Genomic DNA, 21,057 nt, shown 5'->3' on the forward strand with positions numbered 1-21,057 from the left:
ATGACACGGGTGTATCTGCGAGCCTCATTAGACCGGGAGCTCCTTAAATGGAGGGATCCCCACTCACAGATGTCTAGTGCAGGCATAAACTAGAGGATCCATGTGAGGAAGCACTTCTCCTACCAGAGCTCTTCAGAAAGAGGTGGCTTCAAGAAGATGTCAGCTTCCCACCCTTGAGGATATAGCAGGGGCCACCTGGCAGGGACACTGTGGGGAAGTGGCTGCACTGGTTGGAAGGCTGGCTTCAAAGAGATCGTTTCTCAATCCCGCTTTATAATCTATTAGTGTTTTAATTGGATGAAGCAGTTCTGATGTCCTGTCAAGTTCATTCAAAGGAGTGTTTGTACTCATCTAAGTTTGTGGACCCTGGGCAAAGTGAGCCAGACATGGCTGTCCCGGGGATCCTTCCTCTCTCTGCTCTAACTGCTCTTTAAACACACAGACTCAGCCCTGGCAAAGTTTTAAATTTAAAAATATTTTAAAAGAATGCTTTTATATGAAAGACAGTATCTTTTAAAATATCAAATTTGTCTTAAACATTTTGGCACTATATGCCATGTAACTTTTGGATTTATGTTTTCTCTTTCATAGAATAAAAAGTTCAGTGCCACTACCTCAAGAGTTCTGCAAGTTCACATTATGTAAACATATATAATAAAATATTTACTTAGGGTTTCCATAAAAAAGATCCAAAGCAGAGAATAAGAGTGCTTCTCTTTGCTGGTTTCAGAGGCTCTGCTGGGAATTCTGAGTGAAATTTAAGCCTCTTGAATATGTTTTGATTGGCCTTCTTCGTGTTTTATCTCCTGTAATGAACTCTTTGTCAGTTTGTCAATTTTGACTAAGGACAGAAAGTTCATGTGTAGTAACACAGAGACTGAATTTAAAATTATGGTTTATATCATGATGTAATAATCCTCTCTCTTGTCCTTTAGTCAATATTTACCTGGTAGGCCAATATATTATAATGCTGACTTCAAAAGAAGACTCTTTATTTTACCTTCTCTAAGTGTTGGTTTTAGATACTTGAAATATCAAAACTGGAAGTTGAGCCGTCAGAGACTCTTGGCTGAATCCATGTAAAGTTCAGTTCCTCGATCTCAGGGCAGGTTTCACTGCTCCCAGTGACCCAGCGACACAGCTGCGTGCCTGTCAGAATGAGGCAGCTAAGCTTGGAGTCCTGCTGGTTCCTCTCAGCTTTCCAGACAGCCCTGTCCTCTGTGGGAAACAGATCTGTTATGTTACCCCATAGCAGCCAGGATCTCTTAAGTGCACTTAAGTATTCCTTTATGTATTACAGCTACAGGATTGGGCGGAAAAACCTGAAGAATGCCCTGTAGGAAGGTGGTCTCTGAGTGTCACACCAGATGAAGAATAAGGAATCTTAAATTCTTTTCTTTGCTTGAACCCCTTTTTTCAAGCACCCCATGTTTAAGCATTTTTCCATTTTAAAAACTGAGGGAAGAATTATCCCCCGGTGAAGGAGTAGGAGGATGATAAGTAGCTACACAGTTTGCAGATAAAATGTGTGATACCTTAGTACTGATCGTTCAGGTCACCAAAGAAGCAAATGGTACTGTGTTAATAAGTTCTTCTGAGCCAACCTGGGTGTGAGTCAGGACTCTGTCAGTGAGTCATAATGGAAAGGGAATTGATTCACTCATTAACTGCCAAGTCCACAGGTAGACTAGTTTCAGGCTCAGCTGGATCCTGAAGTTCAAATGAGGTCATGATTCTTCTTTTCTTTCTTTGACTATTATTTTCTATATTGGCATGATTATGTAGCATAGATGTTTCCTGGCAGCTCCAGGTTTATGTGGTCCTTAGTGCCTGGGATCCCAGGAGAGAGACCCTCTTTCCTGGAGTTCATATCATTTATCAAGTATATTGTTCAACTTAAGCAAATTCAACACTATGCTTGTATCTTCCATGTGTTTCTCTCTGCCCATTGTGCATCTTTAAACCGTATATCTATTTTATTTTATTATTTTATTTTTTCAAGACAGAGCCTTGCTCTGTTGCCCAGGTTGGAGTGCAGTGGCACGATCTCAGCTCATTGCAACCTCGGCCTCTGAAGTTCAAGCAATTCTCCTACCTCAGCCCCCTGAGTAGCTGGGACTACAGGGGTGTGCCACCACACCTGGCTAATTTTTGTATTTTTAGTAGAGGCAGGGTTTTGCCATGTTGGCCAGGCTGGTCTCAAATTTCCTGGCCTCAAGTGATCTGCCAGCCTTGACCTCCCAAAGTGCTGGGATTACAGGCATGAGCCACCATGCCCAGCCTATATACTTATTTTACATGTATACTCTTTTTTGTAATCTGTTCATTTTGTACATTTTCATACACACATACATGTATATGTAAGTATATACATATGTATATACTCTTGTATGTATATATATATTTTTATTTTCACATACACTATATTTGATAGATGATTTACAGTACGTTCAAGAATAAATCTTAAGTTTATAACCTAACGACCCTCCCTCATTTAAGGTACAGTTCTAACAGCCTTGGTCATCTGACCAACTCTCTGGTAAACCTGGTAGGGAGGGCAGGGCCTGTTAAAAGACAGCTCCACCAGGAAGGGAAGGAGCAGTTCTAAAAGGAAAAAGAAAGTGGGTCCTTTACCAGAGGGAAAAGATAAACCGACTATTGATTCATTCATTCAGCAAATACTTCCTGAGAACCTATTATGTGCCAGGCACTCTTCCAGGCCCTGGGCGTACAACAGTAAACATTACACAAAAGGCCTTACTTACTGGGAGCCTACGTAGTAGGGACAGAGATAACAAACACACAAGCCGATAGAGATATGCTGTGATATCTGGTAGTGCTGAGAGCTCTGAAGAAAGACTGCGGTAAGCAGCAACAGGTGTGGAGTAGTTGCTTTATAGTGCAGGTGGAGGAAATGGGGTTGGGGGGTGGTGGGGAGTTGGAAGAGGCAGACAGGTGGAGGAAACAGGGGGAGGGGGTAGAGGAATCTCTTCTTGTTTTGGGATTCTCTTTCAGTTGACCCAAATAAAGTAAGGAAGATTTTGATAGGCAGATCCTATTAAGACTATCCCAAGCATAGGGAAAAGTATGAGTCAAGCCAACGTCTAAATGTCTTGAGGGAAGATCTGTTCAGGGAGTGGAAAGAAGTTTCCCATGACAGCTGCATACAGAGCATATGGAGGATGGGGCTGAGGTTGCTTGGGGTGTGACCCTGCAAGGACATAAATAACAGGCTAAGAGTACCTTTCCCAGACCCACATTTAGAAAGATCACAGCAAAGTGTGGAGGGCCAGGTGAGGGGACACAGAGGCAAGATAGGGCAGCCAGGTGTGCGCTGAATAGGGCAATGGCCAGAGGGAATGGGAAGGAAGGGCAGAGCTTTCAGAGGTTGCATCTGCAAGATTTGGGGATTAATTCACTTCTAGTGACCTAAAAGGATTTGTTCATCACCCAGAATGAGCCATATCTTCTTATGTTTACTCAAAGATAAGAAGCCTTTAGAAATGGGAAACATCTTGGGAAAGTGGTTAATTTTGTTTATTCACAAGACAATTTCATCATCTTTTGCTATACAATGAGGAAGGCAACAGTAGTGCGGGTCACAGGGGGAGGTGGCCAAGGAAGGAAGAAAGCAAGACTGGACGTGGCACCTACATTGCAGGTCCTGTGGCCTCTGGGAGTGACATACATTCAAGGAAAGGACTTCTGGGAGGGAATGCTGTGGCCTTCCATGCCAGCCTGATAATCCTTCTCGTACATTTACAGGCAACTTCGAAGTGGGAGTTCACATTGCCGACGTGAGTTACTTTGTTCCAGAGGGATCTGACCTGGATAAAGTGGCTGCTGAGAGGGCCACAAGTGTCTACTTGGTTCAAAAGGTAAAAATCCATCTCCAGTTTCTTTTTTCTTGCTTTGTTTATTTGTTTCCCTGGAAAAGTGTGTGCTCGCTGTTTTGACATGTTGTCCGGAAAGAGAAGCCAAAGAAAGACACAGGTGTTCATCCGAGGCCTCACCCCAGAGTGGCCCTGCTATATAAGTAACTGACAGATACTCAGCTTCAGAAAGAAAGGAGGCAAAATACCTGCTTTCAAACGATTCTTCTAAAGCAGGGCTTGGCAAACTCAGCCGACACCAGCCACTAGTTTTTGTAAGGTTTTATTGGAACTCAGGCACATGCGTTTGTTCATGTATTGTGGCTGCTTTCATACTACTTCAGCAGAGTGGCATGACGATTTCCTGTTACTATAGGCCCTTTAAGGAAATGTTTTCAACCCCTGTTCTAAAAGGTGGGAGCCAATCTGGTCCTGACCTGCCCATTACAAGATAGCCATGGGAGTCTCTGAGATGGAAAAGCGAAGGGAGATGAGGAGGAGTCTGAGCTTTTCCCTCTCATCCTGACTACACCACTCTTGGTTAGTTGCTAAGTGTCTACAGAACTCCCTAGACTCATCTGTGAAATGCAGGGATTGGACAGATGGATCTCAAAACATCCCTTCCATTCTATGTACCTGTACCTGGCACATTCAATGGTAACCATGAGAATCCATTCCTTTAACAAGTATATATTGAGTACCAATTATCTGGTGGACACTGCAGTAGGCCTCAGAGACAGGGGTTAATAAGAGACCAAGCATGAGTAAGTTCTGCCTTCCACACTGTGGTTTGTGAATTCTGCCAGGTTTCTTTCTCTTCTTTCCCTCCTCTGATCCTCTGTTCATTTGCTCATCTTCCTTCTTTGGCCATATCTGGACTTCCACTTCCTTTCTAGCTTTTTAAAATTTGGCAGTCCAATTTGGGATTCTACCTATACTAGCTTGAGGCTTCCTGCCTCGCAAACCCATGCACTGGGACATGATTCTGGTATTTGCTCATTGACTGCCCTAAGGTCAGAGGAATATCCCCACCATCCACCCTAGAATGCACCACCATAGGTGCATTCTGGAATTTCTGGGCTCCACTTCTAGCAAAGTGCCTACTTAATGTCCACAAAAATATTGGCACTTCTGGAGCAAAAGCTATCCAGGAACACCCAAAAGTTTCTAAGATTTCTGGTATTTACCAAGTGTTACTGAGAGTTCCTCTCATGTTTTCAACTTCTCCACCCTGAAAACTAACCTCTCAAAAGGGAAGAGACTAGTCTAGGCTTTGAATGCAGCCATATCTTCTAGGGGCTGAAGATCCTGTTGCCTGTGGCCCAAGCTTAGTTCCCCCAATGTAGCTGAGCTTATCTTTTGACAGTGATGTATTCCACCCCATGGCAGAAGTCACCCTGTCTGAGACCCTTTGTTTCTGCTACAAAGGGAGCTAGCCTAGATGGGCTGTCTTGTCCCAAAGGAAAGCCAGAGCTGTCATCTGCCATAGTCGCCTTCAATAAGTGGAGGTCCTACCTAGGAAGACCTGGTACCTCCTCTCCCCTGCCCCAGGACAGTACTCTCTGTATCACTGAAACCTAGAATGTTTGAGCAAAACCCAAGCTCCACCTGCTCCAGGAGAATTGGACAGCCGGTTTCTTCAGAAGTACAGCTTTGCCTGCCATTCACATTAGGTGATCAGAACCACCATGTACATGTTTTCTGCCATCCCATAAATGAGAATAGTGAATGGAGAGGAAGACAGAGTTGATCAGAGCCAGGAAATTCTGAGTCAGAAGCTGTGTGATCATCAAAACCCCGTTCCAGGAAACCGTGTCATGGGCAATAGGTAATCTCTATGCACAGTGATGCCTGAAAGACCCAGCACCTTCAGTGACCAATTAGTGAGGATAGCTAGCTGTGTCCTCATCTGAGCAGGGGGAATTCTGTACCAGACTTTGCTGTGTCAAACATACTGTGTCCCTGCCTGACCTCTGTGGCTGGCCTAAGCCTCAATGCAATATTTAAGAACTTCTCTTTGACCCCGGCCCCTCACAATGTCTGTGACACCTGTGTCCAAGCTCTGGGCAGGTATAGGCAGCTTAAGAGAATGCAGCACAAACTTCTGACCCGCAAGTATCTCTTGAGCACACAGGGCTTCCTCCCTGACCCCCAACCACCAGCTGCTGCGCTCTACTTTTATAACCAGGAATTACTTTTCAAAATCAGAAAATGAAAAAATCAAATTGGGTTAAGTAATTAAGCGTGTTTCCTTTTCTGTTTCCTTTGGTTTTGTGTTTGTCACAGTTCTAGAATTTCTCTGTGGGACTACAGAGTTGGGGCTCTGTTGCTGAGTTGTGAAAGTGGGGAGCTGGGTGGAGGAAGGGCCCGCATGCGTCTGCTGCCCAGCACTGCCTCCAGCTTGGCAGGCACAAGTGGCGCCGGCCCGCAACCTTGGACAGCAGCAGCTGCGCGCTCTGATTCCTTTGAACCGCTGCTCTGACCTTTCTTCCTACTCGGTTTTGTTTCTTAAAGGACTGTGTCCAGGAACTTTTCTGCTGTTTTCACTTTACTTTGCCTATAAAGGTCTTCTGAAAAGCTGGATGAGCTGCGTTTCCGCTCTCCAGATTCTCTGCTTTCTCACTTGGCACAATCATTTCTCCCAGCTTCATCACACAGGGAAGAGGGGCTGGGGTTCCAGTTGGTTTCCCATCTATAGGCAATGTGGCACTGATTTCATTCAGATCTGTAAGTGACTGATGCCAGAATTGCAATCTTAGCTCATTATCTAAACTGTAATTGGGGGATTAACCTGTGGAATAGGACAGTATACAGCGTAACAGGCCTTGGGTCCCAATACCATCTCACTGACTTTTTAAATGAAATTCTTTTTGTTGCGATTTTGCTCACAGTAATAAGTATTTGGTTATTCTTGTTAACAATAGGGTATACTCAATAGCATAAAAGATAAATTTAAATAGTGTCCATTTAAATATCAGGAAAAACTTTTTGACAGAAGATGGTTCCGTTAGGACTGGGGACAGCTGCCCACCTGAACTTTGGCCCGTCCTTCTCAGAAGGACACAACATTTGCTCAGTTAATGCCTCTCAACTGTCTTCTCTGGGAGATAAATATAATGTAATCGCAAAGTTTAAGGTAATTTTAGAAAATAAGCGAATTAAGCTTTAAAAGTAAAAGAAAACCTAAACAGTTGAAACCTAAACCTAAATTTTCTGCCTACTGGCCCAAGCATTCATGTTATTTTAGGTGCGAAACAGCTCAAGTGAAAGTTCGCCCATAAATCTCTACGATATTTTATTGGTACTGCTTTATAATAGAGATCAAAGATTGGGATTGGAAGCCTGTCTTAATGTAGAGTCCAAAGAGTTTTAAGATGTTTCTTTCTGACACCAGCAGGTTGTCAGACTGTTGATGTTTTGTTAATGTCAAACTGTGTAGCAAAGAGTTGATCAAATTCTGAATTCATGGAAGTGTTGATATGGAAAAGAAAACTCTTTAAACAGAGGTGTTGGCTGGCAAGTGAATTAATCTATTTCCTTTAAGTTATTTCAGTGTGTAAGTGGGGAGCTAGCTGAGAGTACCTTGTTGTTAAAACCTCGAAGTCCTCAGAGAAAAGGGGTAAAAGTCACCAATTCTTAGACTGCAGATATGGGCTGCGATGGCCAATGGGTTATCGCACTGAGGCCTGAGGGAATGTGGTGGGGAGCCAGCAAAGGCCTGGGCTGAAAGGGGCAGAAGAGGCCCTGCAGCCCCTCCAGGTGGTGGAGAAGCCCCTATGACTTGGCTTGTGGGCATCTGGCTCCCACGTCACTGCTAGTCCTTCCTGCTCCTCCTTGCCTGAATGATTGATTCTTCCCTTCTGTGGCCCTTTGTGTTGGTCACAGGGCTGTCCTGGCTAACCTGCTGCTGAACTTGGCCAGCCTGCCCGCTGTGGCTTTAGCAGATGTTTCTGCTCTCTGAGACTAATATAAGATTTTATAGTCTTGTTGGTACCCCCACCCAGCTGCCTTGGGCAGTGGTGTATTTACCCAAATGATCAATTTCTCTCTACTCTCTCAAGACCTGGTCCAGAATACTTAGAAAGTCAATGTCCTATCATCACTGTCCCTTTTCTCCACGGCCAGCTCTTAAGCTCTGCCTTGACTCAACTTTGGTCCTGGCCCCAAAGCATGCTTAAGAGGGCTTAGCATCCTTCAAGCCCCGTTTCCTTTCCTGCTGCCTGAAGTCCTTATCAGTCGTCATCCACTTGGTATTTGTTGAGTACTAGCTGTGTGTCATGTTCCAGGGATGTAAAGATGAGACAGATTCTGGTCTTGCCCTGGGGAAACAGAGGAGGTGGACAGGTAGCAAACACTTGCAATACATCAGGCTACCTTCAGGTACAGAAGTGCCCCAAAGGTGAGGAGAGAAAGGTGAGTTAGAGAAGAGAGAGAGGTTGTATCTGCCTGGGCTGGTGGTGGGAGAGGAGCTTCTGCAAGGGCCAAGAAGACTTCACAAAGCAATTGTGTTTTGAACAGTGTTTCACATTTTGAGTAGAAAATTTCTAGATAAAAAGTGGGCAAAGAGGGCATGCCAGGCAAAGGCTAGAAAAAGCATAGAATGTTCAAGGAGCAGGATGCAGTTTGAAATTGTTGGGGCGTGCGTTGTAGAGAGAGCCGTAGATGAGGTTACAAAGAGAGGCCTGGAGTGATAGGCGAAGGAGTTCCGATTCTGAGGGCAAGTAGGGAAGTGATACGATCTCCTTCGACCAAAATAGAAAATCACCTTAGCAACTGTGTGGTTGAAGGATAGCAAAGCCAGAGACAGGAAAATTGTCATCAGTACCAGGGCCCTTCCCCCCAGTCACATCCTCTTGAGACTCTGAGTAACTACCCCAACACAGAGATCTTTGCTCACAAAATCTTATGAGAGTTTACCGATGTGGTGATGTCCAACTGGACCCCAGGAGAACTAGAACAATAGATGTCTTTAGCCTAGTGCCAAATGGACATTCTGAACAAGCAGCATTTCATTTACTCCATATTACAATTTCTTCCCAATTCTGGCAATGCATATCACACAAGAAGAAGTAGGGAGAAGCAAAGGGCAGGGAAAATGGAGAAGTTAGCTTCCCACTGTTATCTTTGCTGTCCCCTTGGAGATAGGGTTCTTCTCCTGCTTCTCCGTGGGGAACTCTTGGCCACCTGTGACCTTAGCCACTGAACATTGAGGGTCCAGGCTTTTCCAAAAACCCCTTGGCCCCATCGAACCCTCTAGGCCCTCCTTCATCCACAGGACATGCAAAAGTCCATTTACTAAATTCAGCTCCTTAACTATTGGGAAGGTAAAGCAGTGTGTCCTAATATAAATGAAATTGCAGATTACCATTGAGTGGAGATTAGTAAGAAGATGCAAAAGTCTGGAGAATAAGCAAGTCTTATCTAGAATAATTTCTGCTCCAGAATTGTCACTGATTTTTATCCTGAGAGAGGAAGAGAGACATATCCACACTTGAACAGTGGAAGGAGGAGAGGAAAAGACTCATTTGAGAGAGTTAGAATGTCAGATCTAGGCTTGGGAAGTGATTGGATATAGAAGGCAGAGAGAGGAGAGTGAAGAATCACAGGCTAATCCTCAGCTGTGTTCTAGGGGCAGGGGTGAGGAGCGTGGTGAGGCATGGGGTGCGGTGTTTTGATTTTTGGTGGTTTTGAGGGAGTGGTGGTCGTTTGCTTCCTTGCTTATTTAACTTGGGACAGAGTGCTGCTCTTAACAGAGGTAGGAAATGTAGACAGTGGAACAGGTGAAGAAGGGAGGAAAATGCTGAACTTTGTTTTCTCCATGTGGAGTTTGAAATGTTCATGGGACATCCAGTTCATGGTGTCCAGAGGGCATTGTAGAGGTATGTGGAGTCACAAGGCCAGAGGGCCAGGCCTTGGACATGGAAGACACTCATTGTGAGATGGCAGGAGACCAGGGCACACATGTAAAGTGAGTGGGCCTGGGAGAGACTGGCCAAAGGGAAGAGCTGGTAGGTTGCTTGCAACAGGTTGAGTCTGATGATCTCAGTTTTCTCTGTGAAGAAGAGTTGAGGTTTTCTATTGAGAAAGATTGAGAAGGCAGTCAGGTAAGAGGTCTGAGGAGAGTAGTAATATTTTGAGACCTCATCTGAGGGGTGTGGGGAAGGAACTAACAAAGACAGGTGAAAGGCCTGCCAACCCTCATGGAGGTGAGAACTAAGACAGCTTAGCAACTCGCCTCCACATGGCCCAGCAATTTTCTCTGTCACTGCTTAGTGAGGACTTGCAGAAGTAGGAAAGGCCGATTTATAAGATGGATCATGGGGTTTGTGGAGCTGCGATAGTAGAAGTGAGGGAAATAAAGAACCTTGAAGGAATTATCCTTGTGGTTCACACTGCATAGCGAAGTTAATGAGGACAAGATAGGATAAGACTGGGGAAAAGGATCAAGGGGTCAGGGAATGTGTGAACATTTGCACAGTTTTAATGATAGCCAGGAATTTCCCAACTCCTGGAGAGACCTTTCTTTTCCAGTCAGACGTGGTGTTCCACACTTATCACCCTGGCCCCGAGACTCTCAGGAACCATGGCAGGCCTCATGTAGCTGACCTGTGTGCATGGACTGTTACGCCATGGTCCAGGTGAGTCTCCCTCTGACATACGGGACTTGGATTGGAGAAAGCAGCTAATCAGAAGGGGCTGCCTGCCTCTCCTTTCCAGCCCTCCTCCAGAGGGATCCTGCTGTGCCTGGGGTTGTGGGAGAGCACATTCACAGTGACGCTGGCAGGAATTCGGCCCCATTTATGAGAGACTGATGTGCCAAACCACAAATGTGATTGTAACCTCTTAATTCCTTTTCCTTTGAAACACAGAGGAATAACCATCTATTTACAAAACTATATAAACATAAAGAGTGTTTTCTATGAGAATTTCAACTCAATTCTGCTTTAAGACCTGGTAAATGTCTTTTATAAGGAATGCTTCTTAAAAATTAAATATAATAGGGACCAGGCGTGGTGGCTCACGCCTATAATCCCAGCACTTTGGGAGGCTGAGGCGGGTGGATCATGAGGTCTAGAGATCGAGACCACGGTGAAACCCCGTATCTACTAAAAATACAAAAAATTAACCGGGCATGGTAGTGGGCGCCTGTAGTCCCAGCTACTTGGGAGGTTGAGGCCGGAGAATAGCATGAACCTGGGAGGTGGAGCTTGCAGTGAACCGAGAGCACGCCACTGCACTCCAGCCTGGGCGACAGAGCAAGACTGTCTCAAAAAAAAAAAAAAAAAAAATTAAATATAATTATACTAACCAAAAAGTTTTAAAGTTCAGCTTTTTCATGAGCACTTAGATTGGTAACTGACCGTTGCAGTGTGATTAATAAAATGTCTTTTGTGTAAGATATAGGACACCACACAATTTTTATAGCCTGCACAATCACTGCATGTGCTGGTAAGTTTTAGGAGGTAGTAGCCCAAACAGTGTAGCTTATACTTCAAATACTAGTTGTTTATGAAGTTTTTTTTGTTGAGATGCTTAAATATAAGTCTCGTGTATTTCATAAAATGTTTTATGTGATGCAGTCAACATAGAAAAAAAGAGGTGATCCATCTCCTGGGCAGAAGCCAGTCAGTTGTCTACGCACTGGAAGTGCCTACCATGCATCAGGTGTAGAGAGAGACAGGAGTGAGGCCTGGCCCTTGCTCCTGAGGTTTCAGTGTCCGTGGCACTCGAGGCACCTGAAGAAGCAATTAGGACAGTGTGGTAAATGCAGCTGAAGAGCAGGGAGGATAGAGTAAGTGGCTGACTGTGTAGGATGGCCCCAAATCATCTTTGAAAGAACAGGGGAGGTATATAAAATACAGCACACACTATGCCTGGGGGATTTTGGATAAACCTTTTTGCAGTGGCAATGAACTGAATCTGAAAGGATGTACAAGAGTTTGCCAGATGTAAAATATCTAGAAAGGTGTTTCAGAAAGAGGGACCAGCACAAGCCAGAGCTGGAGCAGCACACAGACAGGTGAAGGGGGTGCAGCGGGAAGGCCCATGTGACTGCTGTTGCCAGTGCCCCGGGAGAGGGCCAGGGCACAAGGCGGAAGGGAATGCTGAGCCCGGTGACAGCACACCTTGGACACCACGGACTGGCCGGTGAGCTTTCACTGAGCGTCTTCAGTATTGTTCTACCAATAAGAAGACCAAGACTCAAAATTTTACTAACTTGCCCAAAGTGTACAAGAAGCAGTCGACCCAGGATTAGCCCCCAAGCCCGCAGGAAAGGTGGCAAAGCCTTTGCTCTATTTCCTGCACCATGCTGCTGCTGAGTCTATACTTCTTCACTCATTGGTAAAAAGGTCTTTAGACCTTGTTGTATTTTTTTAAGTGGTGAGGCCCTTTTTGCAAATTATATCTGAACCCCAAATTCCAACATATAGAAACAGATCAGGTTTTCACTAGATAATTAGCATATATTTATTTCATATTTAAATGTGTAACACACCACCAATTAATGAAAACAGTGACTTTCTTTTTAATAAGCTCATTTATTTTGGAATGCTTGCAGTTGACAGAGAACTTGCAAGGGTAGTACAGAGTGGTCCCGTACCCAGTTCCTCCATGTTAATGTCTTATGTGACTACGCTTCATGTGTCCTAACTCAGAAACTGACATTGGAATATTACTGTTAGCTAAACTCCTTACTTTATTTGAATTTCACTAGTTTTTCCATCAGTGTTTTCCTTCTGTTCCACGGTCTAGTTCTGGCCCAAGTTATAATGACTTTCTTTTGACAAACACTAAAATATGAAGTTAGGAACTATAATGCATTATCAGATGCTCAGTTTTGTGACTTAAAGTAGGATACTGCCTTGAACACTTAGAAGACACACTAACTATCTGTACAAAAGGCATTACGCCCTGGACTAATGTCATTGCAACAAGCATGCTGGGTGGCTGAGCAGCCAGTTACCAAAATACAGTTGATAGAACAAACTGTCTGTTAATGCAGCCCAGAGGAGAATACAAGAATGCACACCCAGCGAACTTGATGTAGTCTGTCTTAGCTCAGGCTCCTATAGTGACATGCCATAGTTTAAACAACAGAGATTTATTTTCTCCCAGTTTTGGAGGCCAGAGGCCCATATCAAGGTGCTAGCCAATTCAGTTCCTGGTGATGGTCTCTTCTTCATTTGTATATGGCTATGGCCTCACATGGCCTTTTCTCTGTGCCTACTCATGCAGAGAGACACTTGTGTCTCTTTCTCGTCTTATAAAGTCACCAGACTATTAGACCAGGGCACCACCCCATGTCCTCATTTAACCTTACTTACCTCTGAAAGACCCTATCTCTATATACGGTCACACTGGGGGTTAGGGCTTTAACATATAACTGCGGGGTGGGGTTGGGGGGTGGCAGGAAGGGTGCCAATTCAGTCCCTAGGATAGCCCAAAGGCTGAGTATGTGAAATCTTTATCATTCAACCATGATGGTATCATATTGAAGCTTTCTCCATTTTGTGCACTATTTTTAAACAGGTGAAGATGTACCATTTTATAAAACACTTGATATATACAAGAAAATGTTAAATATTTGGATTACATTGTAATGCATCACAGAATAAGTTAGCAAAGAAAATATAGTATTGTCTGAACTGATGGTGCAAAAGTAATGCAAGAAAAAAATTTCAAAAGTAGTTGTCTGTAAAAGCTGTTACCAAAGGCTGTTAGGAAAAGCTATTATCAAAGATATCAGGTAGTCATTAGGTTTCATATAGATGTTAAAAGACATGGCATTTTTTAGAAATACCAAACAATTGCCAATTATTTGTTACTGGTTTGGGCCATGAGTTCTAGAATTTACTTTTCCATACCAAAGATATTTACTGTACTAAAGTAGAGTACAGTTGCAGATACTTCATGCAGAATAAGAAGCTGCTGGGGTTTGTTCTGTTTCTGCCCATAAAGAAACATAATTTGCTAAATGTACCTCAACTACAGCATGGCCGCCCTTTGCATATCACTTCTCAGTTACCTAGCATGGGGTTTCAGTGTTATCCATGCTCAACACTGCAAGCCAAAGTGGGCCGTAGTAAGTGTGTTGAGTAAATGGCTAGTACTGCTGATGTTTTTAGTTAGAGAGATGGGGTGGATGGTCCCAAGAAAAATATGGGAAAAGGAACAGATAGGCGTAGATAGGAGAGAGTTTTTGAAGTATCTTCAGGAGATACAGGTAGAGATATTTATTTCATCTTTGGAATACTAGAAAAAAACAAGTAATATTTTGGGACCACTTCTAGTCATCATTTGAAAGTAAGCTGAAAAACAATTTTTAATTAAAGAGTATATACTGTTGACTCAGTTTATTATGGAACAGAAAGAACAATAAGGAGAATAAATGATTTAGGCTTAAAAATGGGAAAATGGATAACTACTTGATCACAGTGTTTATCTGGGAAACCTGGATGTATGACCCTTTCAGTTTTATCACTCCAGTGATATTTTAGTGAAGTATTCTCTTAATGTTCCAAAATGTAATTTGGTAAATTGCGGTATATTCAATTACTAAAACATTGATTCAGCAATAACAATAGCTTATTTTACTTTAATGAAATCCTGTCCAGAGTTTACACTCAGTTCTTGGGCTCTTAAGTATATGTATAATTCAACTGGAGTACTTATATCCAAAAGCACAAGTACTTCTTGAGTCTGGAGCTTCAGGTTTAGTAGATAATACAATGTAGCTATTTTCCATTGCTTGCAATGTGCTTTTTGTCTTCTTTTACCAGTTCTCCTCACTTTCCCAGCTCACATTCCCATTTGACTCTAGAGGCACATGGAAAAGTATACAATAGTGTGGTCTTTCTGCAGAGTCTTTGGGAACAGAGCCACCTCCATCTTCAGCTTGCTCTGGAAAAGCTGAAGCTGTTCACCAAAACTCTGCCCTCTGGCCTTCTCCTAAGCAGGTTGGAGAAAGGTGCTCATGGGCCTGTGCTCTGTTTACAGGTGGTCCCCATGCTTCCCAGGCTGCTGTGTGAGGAGCTGTGCAGCCTCAACCCCATGTCTGACAAGCTGACCTTCTCTGTGATCTGGACACTGACTCCAGAGGGCAAGGTAACAACTTACACGTTTTCTTTCTCCACTTACCTCTGTTCCATTCCATGAGTCATGAAGTACTCACCATGTGCCTGGCGCTGCCATGGTAGCCAGGACAAGGGAGATATGGAGCAGCCGTCATAGAGAAATGTCGGAGTCCCTGCCTCAGAAGAGCCGTCGGCCCCACTTAGAAGGCAAGACTGACCCTAAGCCCTTTGAACAGGTTTCATGTCTGTTATCAGGTGAAGGAAGAAATTGAGTAAGCAGAGTGATGCCAGGGAGGCTAATGCAGGAGACAAGGTGTAAGTGGGATTGAATGAGGATTGGCAAAGGCAGGAGGGGCAGCCCAGCCTGCAGTTAGGAGAGCAGAGCCTGTTTGGAGGTGGATGTTAGGTAAAGTGGGAAGTTTACATAGGTGGGGTGAAATCAAACTGGAGAATCACAAATGAATTGTAGGTGTTAGGGTTCCTCTGAAGTGTCATGAGAAAGCTGATTGTAGAAAGGTCAGTGGTGCATCGTCATGCAGGATGATTGGAGCTGTGAAGATGAATTAGCAAGGTAGTGCTATAATCAAGGCACAAGGTGGTGAAACCACAGACCAAGAACAGAGAGAAGGATGTCAGCAGGGATTCCTAAGCGTAGGGAAAAAGATGTCTGTGCCTGTTATCGAGATGTGCCTATGCATATCATAGGGAACGACAGGAGAGAGATACATGAAAGAGAAACTAGTACCCTCCTGCGACCGAAACAACTCCAAACATTCAGAAGTAGGGTCCTGATTAAGTAAGCTCTGGTGCCTTCTCAATGGAATATATGCAGTTATTAAAGTTGTTGACAGAGACCATGGAAGAACATGGGAAGTGTTTATACTGTAATATTAAATGGAAGTAAAAAAAGATATTTAATTATAAAGAGGTTCCAAATAAAGATAGAGGATCAAATACCCACATTTACTTTCATTCCCTCCCAAAACCTCACTAAAACAACAGTAAAGGGATTTTTTTTTAAAGACATAAACCCACAAGGACAAAGAGAGTGGGAGAGGAGACAACAGCAACAAAATTTTGGAATCTGGGTAGCAGATGGATGAGTGTAACTGACTTAGCAGTCCTGAGAAAGCTGAATCCTGAGCCAGCAATAGAGAAAGCCAAGAAACAACCCAGTTTACGCAGAAGGACCCTAAACAATTCAGAAATTGACAGTACCAGATAATTCTAGAAGGTGGGGGAGGGGTGGGGGAGAATGAGGCTAACAACAGTATTGAAAGTTTATTTTTAAAAATTGCCCCTCCTGTAACTTAGCAGAAGATCAGAAATGTGTTCTCTAGACAGGGTAAAGTAAGAGGTGTCTGAACTAGAGAACATCAAACATGCTTGATGGCAGTGACACCTTGGGGGAGATTGAGTGACTGTTGGCATACTGAATGTTAAGAGTATCAGCTTTCTTTTTGCTGCCAGCCCCAGAATTCTGGTCGCCAGGCCTATATCCATGAGTCGGGACATGGGAAAATCTCTGAGGAATCTGAATAGCGAGGAATAAAAACATAAAGATACTAACCTTAAGAGTTTCCCAATCAACAGCCCAGCTGTCTCTCCCTACAGTAAAGTTTACAGACTATTAATAAGCTTCACCCACACAGTCAGAGCTTTTTAGGATTTCATTTCCATGTATGAAGAGACAACCCGAAAGAAGCTTCTAATATGAAATAGGGAAGCTATTACTAATGCATTGATTCAACAATAGCTTTATTTTACTTTGATGAAGCCCTGTCCAGAGTTTACACTTAGCCCTTGGGCTCTTAAGTATATGTATAATTCAACTGGAGTACAAGCAAACAGGAAAAAACAAACAGGAAATGAAGAAAACACACAGGAAAAAGTAACTAGAACGAAATACACTAGCAGGGAAAAGAAATTAGCACTTATGTCTTTTTTTTTTTTTTTTTTTTTTTTTTTTTGAGACGGAGTCTCGCTCTGTCGCCCAGGCTGGAGTGCAGTGGCGCAATCTCGGCTCACTGCAAGCTCCGCCTCCCGGGTTCACGCCATTCTCCTGCCTCAGCCTCCCAAGTAGCTGGGACTACAGGCGCCTGCCATCGCGCCCGGCTAATTTTTTCTATTTTTTGTAGAGACGGGGTTTCACCATGGTCTCGATCTCCTGACCTTGTGATCCGCCCGCCTCGGCCTCCCAAAGTGCTGGGATTACAGGCATGAGCCACCGCGCCCGGCCAGCACTTATGTCTTTAGGGAATTTTTTAGAAAAAGAAATAGCTGTACCACAAAATCTTGATACTTTAAAAAAGAAACATTTGGAGGGAAAAAAAGAGCTCTTGGGAATTAAACATAGGTTAGAAGAATTAGAGATTCAGGATATCTATTGAAAGGTAAAGTTGGGGAGTTGTCCCAGAAAGATATAGAAAAGACAAAAAATTGGAGGACTAGTCCGAGATATACAATATCTGTTCAATGGCCATTCCAGAAATAGAGAACAAAGTAAACAGAGGAAAAGAAATGGTCAACAATATAATTTTAGGAAATGCCCCATTCCTGGAAGATATAATTTTCCATATTGAAAGGGCATACTGCCTAGCACAGGTATAGAGACACATCATCAAGACACATCATTATAAAATTTCAGAACACTGTGGACAAAGAAAAGACATACAATAAAATCAGAAATCAGAATAACTTCAGACTTTTCTACCACAACCCTAGAAATTAGATGACAGTGAAGCAAAGCTTTCTAATTTCTGAAGGACCATGATCTCCATGCCAAAATTCTGTACCCAACAAAGCTATCAATAAAAAGGGTAGGAAAGGGCTTTTTCAGACATACAAGGCTTCAACAAAAATGTCCATCTCATACACCCTTTCTCAGGAAGCCACCAGAGGATGTGCTTCACCAAAATGAAGGAGGAGTAAATGAAGAAAGAGGAAGACATGGGACCCAGGAAACAAATAATCCAATACAGGAAAGAAGTGAAGGAATCACTTAGATCAGGGCTGGCAGACTTTTCCTGTAAAGGGCCAGATAGTCAGTATCCCCGTCGAAGCTACTACACTATCCTTCAGGTCTGTCTTAAAGAAGATGCTAAGCACCGGGCATCGTAGCTTACACTTGTTATCCTAGCACATTCACAGGCCGAGGCAGGTGGATCACTTGAGGTCAGGAGTTCAAGACCAGCCTGGCCAACATGGTGAAACCCCACCTCTACTAAAAATACAAAAATTAGCTGGACCTCGTGGCGGGCACCTATAATCTCAGCCACTTGGGAGGCTGAGGCAGGACAATCACTTGAACCCAGGAGGCGGAGGTTGCGGTGATCTGAGATCGTGCCATTGCACTCCAGCCTGGGCAATAAGAGCGAAACTCCATCTGAAAAAGAAAAAAGAAGACGCTAAGTTGGATCCTCTCATGGCCTTCTACATTCTGTCTGTTGGAATCAGTTGTTTTGGTTGATATGTAGATATGTAGCTGGAAAAGAAAGGAGCATTTTAATAACTTTTTCAGATAATTGTGGCTATTCATTTTTGTACTACACCAGACTTTAATAGTTTCTCAGAAGTTGGTTGCACCAGGCACAGTGGCTAACACCTGTAGTCCCAACACTTTGGGAGGCTGAAGTGGGCAGATTGCTTGACCCCAGGAGTTCGAGATCAGCTTGGGCAACATATTGAAACCCTGTCTCTACTAAAAATACAAAAATTAACCAGGTGTGGTGGCATGTGCCTGTAGTTCCAGCTACTCAGGAGGTTCAGGTGGGAGGATCACCTAAGCCTGGGAAATCGAGCCTGCAGTGAGCCATGATCACGCCACTGCACTCCAGCCTGGGCAATAGGGGTAAGATTCTATCTCAAAAAAAAAAGGGGGGGGTGGGGCTGGGCACTGTGGCTCATGCCCGTAATCCCAGCACTTTGGGAGGCTGAGGCAAGAGAATCGCACAGCCTGGGCAATATAGTGAGACCTCATGTGGACAAAAACAAACAAACAAACAAAAACAAAACAGACACCAGAGTGTGTGCTCACTCTCCCCAAAATACCCGAGTCTAAATAACTATAGTTTGTGTGTCAGTTGTTCCTTCAGGTGAAAATGGTGTTCCATAAAATGAGCAATCAGTTCACGACTCAGTTATGTAAATGCTTTTCCTCAAGACCACCAGCGTGCTTCTACATGCAGCAAAAGTGAAAAAGACTAGCAATCAAGGGTTGAGACATCATAAAATTAATAATCTTTACTCCTCTGGTCAGAGCATTCAGTTGTTCGATACAAGTATGAGGTATTGGAGTGCAGTAGCCACAGATGCGCTGGGTGCCATTGTCGGATTTGCACCAAGGCAGCTGCTTTACCCACGAGGGCTTTTGTGCCACCAGTGTAAATGTCAGCATGTGGAAAGGACAAACACTGCCTTAGTATTACTATGAAAATAGTTTTGACCTCCTGGACTCCTGGAAGGGTCTCAGGGATTCCTAGGGGTACATGGTCCGTACCTTGAGAACCAAATGAACAGTTGGTGGAAGGTTTGGAGTAGATTAATATATATAGCACACAGAGAAATCAAGCTGATAAAAAGATAGTTATTAATTCCAGTGAGAATAAAAAGTTGTATAGAAAAGTAACACTTAGTATTTATGTAACCATAATAGTAGATTGATAAAATGAATTCTGATCATTGTCATGTATTAGGAGGATTAAGGACTTGAATAGTTATGTGGGCATGGTGGGGGAGGGAGTGTGTATGGAAGGAAAAATAAATTATCTTCTGTAGTGAAAAGTTTGCAAATAACACCAAAAAAAAAAAAAAAAAAAAAAAAAATCAGGAAGTAGCAGACAGGTTATATAGAAAGTTAATACCCAAATACTCTTTTAGAAGAGGTTAAAGTAGTTACTCTTGGGAAGTAACAGAGAGGCACAGGGGGCTGCTTTTTTTCATAACAAGACTTTAAAACTATTTGAACTACGTATACTCTAATATTTTTATTGTGAAAAATTTCAAACATACATGAAAGTAAAGGGCACTATAAACCCATCCTTCCCACCTCCCAGATTCAACTACTATCAAGACTTGTTTTCATTGTCAAAGTATTTTGAAACAAACCACAGACATGTCATTTTGCTCAGACATATTTCAGTATGAAGCTGTAAAAATTTTGGACATTTTCTTATATAGCACAATGCCATCAGCACACCTAACAGTGACTACTAATGCCTTGGTGTCATTCTAAACCCAGTCCATAATAGATTTCCTTGCTTTCTCCCATAGATTTGCCTGAATTGGGATCAAAACGAGTTCTACACATTATATTTGGTTTTTATGGCTCTTAAATATTGGTTCATTAAAAAAAAGGACCCTTTTAAAGATTTTTTTAAGATTTAAGAGGCAAACGCTATCCGAAAACAAGGAATTATGAGGACAGTATGCCAGCAATCATATTTTGGTGGGGGTGGGAGCATGCATAGGGGAAAAAATGAATGGAAAAAGACAGTAGGAAATAAAATAGAATGCCAATAGTGGTTATGTTTGGATAGTAAAACTATGAGTAATTTTTTCTACTTTTTTGTATTTTCTAATGTTTTTTGAAAACATGTGTAGCTTTTATATTTTTATAAATGCTTATTTTTGTGAAAGTTTAACTAAACAGAAAATAAAAGCACATAGAAGAAAGCTAACTTGAGTCAACAGAAAAGAACTTTGAGTCTGAATTATGCCTGCCAAGGTCAGACCCAAGAAATAAAAAGCTGCCCAATCTAATGAGCTTCTAAAATATGAGGGTCATAAAAGCAGCACTAGAAAGTGGCAAACTGTAACTCAGTTGGCCTCTGGGGTTTCTGTTGGAGGTAGTGTCTGGTGCCCAGGCCGCTGGCATTAGGGACTAGAGAGCAGGTGTGAAGTAGGCACAGGATCCAGGAGGGGCTGTGGGCCTCAGTGCAAACCAAGCCAGATCGGAAGTAATGAGAGTTTGGACTAGACACAGGGTTGTAGGGCAAAGCCCACTAACCACACTCCTTGTACTATGGTTATCCAAACACCCTACCCGGACCAAGCAACCACATGAGAGGTAGACCTGGTTGGTTATTCCTGGGATGAGTATCTCTTACCCA

The 21,057-nt window shown here is 43.1% G+C and overlaps 1 protein-coding gene across 1 annotated transcript in view; it reads left to right on the plus strand.

Annotated features, from left to right (window-relative positions):
* The window catches only part of DIS3L2 (DIS3 like 3'-5' exoribonuclease 2), a 375,772-nt gene that overhangs the window by 271,295 nt on the left and 83,420 nt on the right, over positions 1-21,057 (plus strand). Inside the window, 2 exon segments of the mRNA XM_073020137.1 lie at positions 3,766-3,878; positions 14,871-14,978. Coding sequence (XP_072876238.1) covers positions 3,766-3,878; positions 14,871-14,978 — 221 coding nt within the window.

This window comes from Chlorocebus sabaeus, chromosome 10 (genome assembly GCF_047675955.1).
Source record: "Chlorocebus sabaeus isolate Y175 chromosome 10, mChlSab1.0.hap1, whole genome shotgun sequence".
Taxonomy (NCBI): Eukaryota; Metazoa; Chordata; class Mammalia; order Primates; family Cercopithecidae; genus Chlorocebus; species Chlorocebus sabaeus.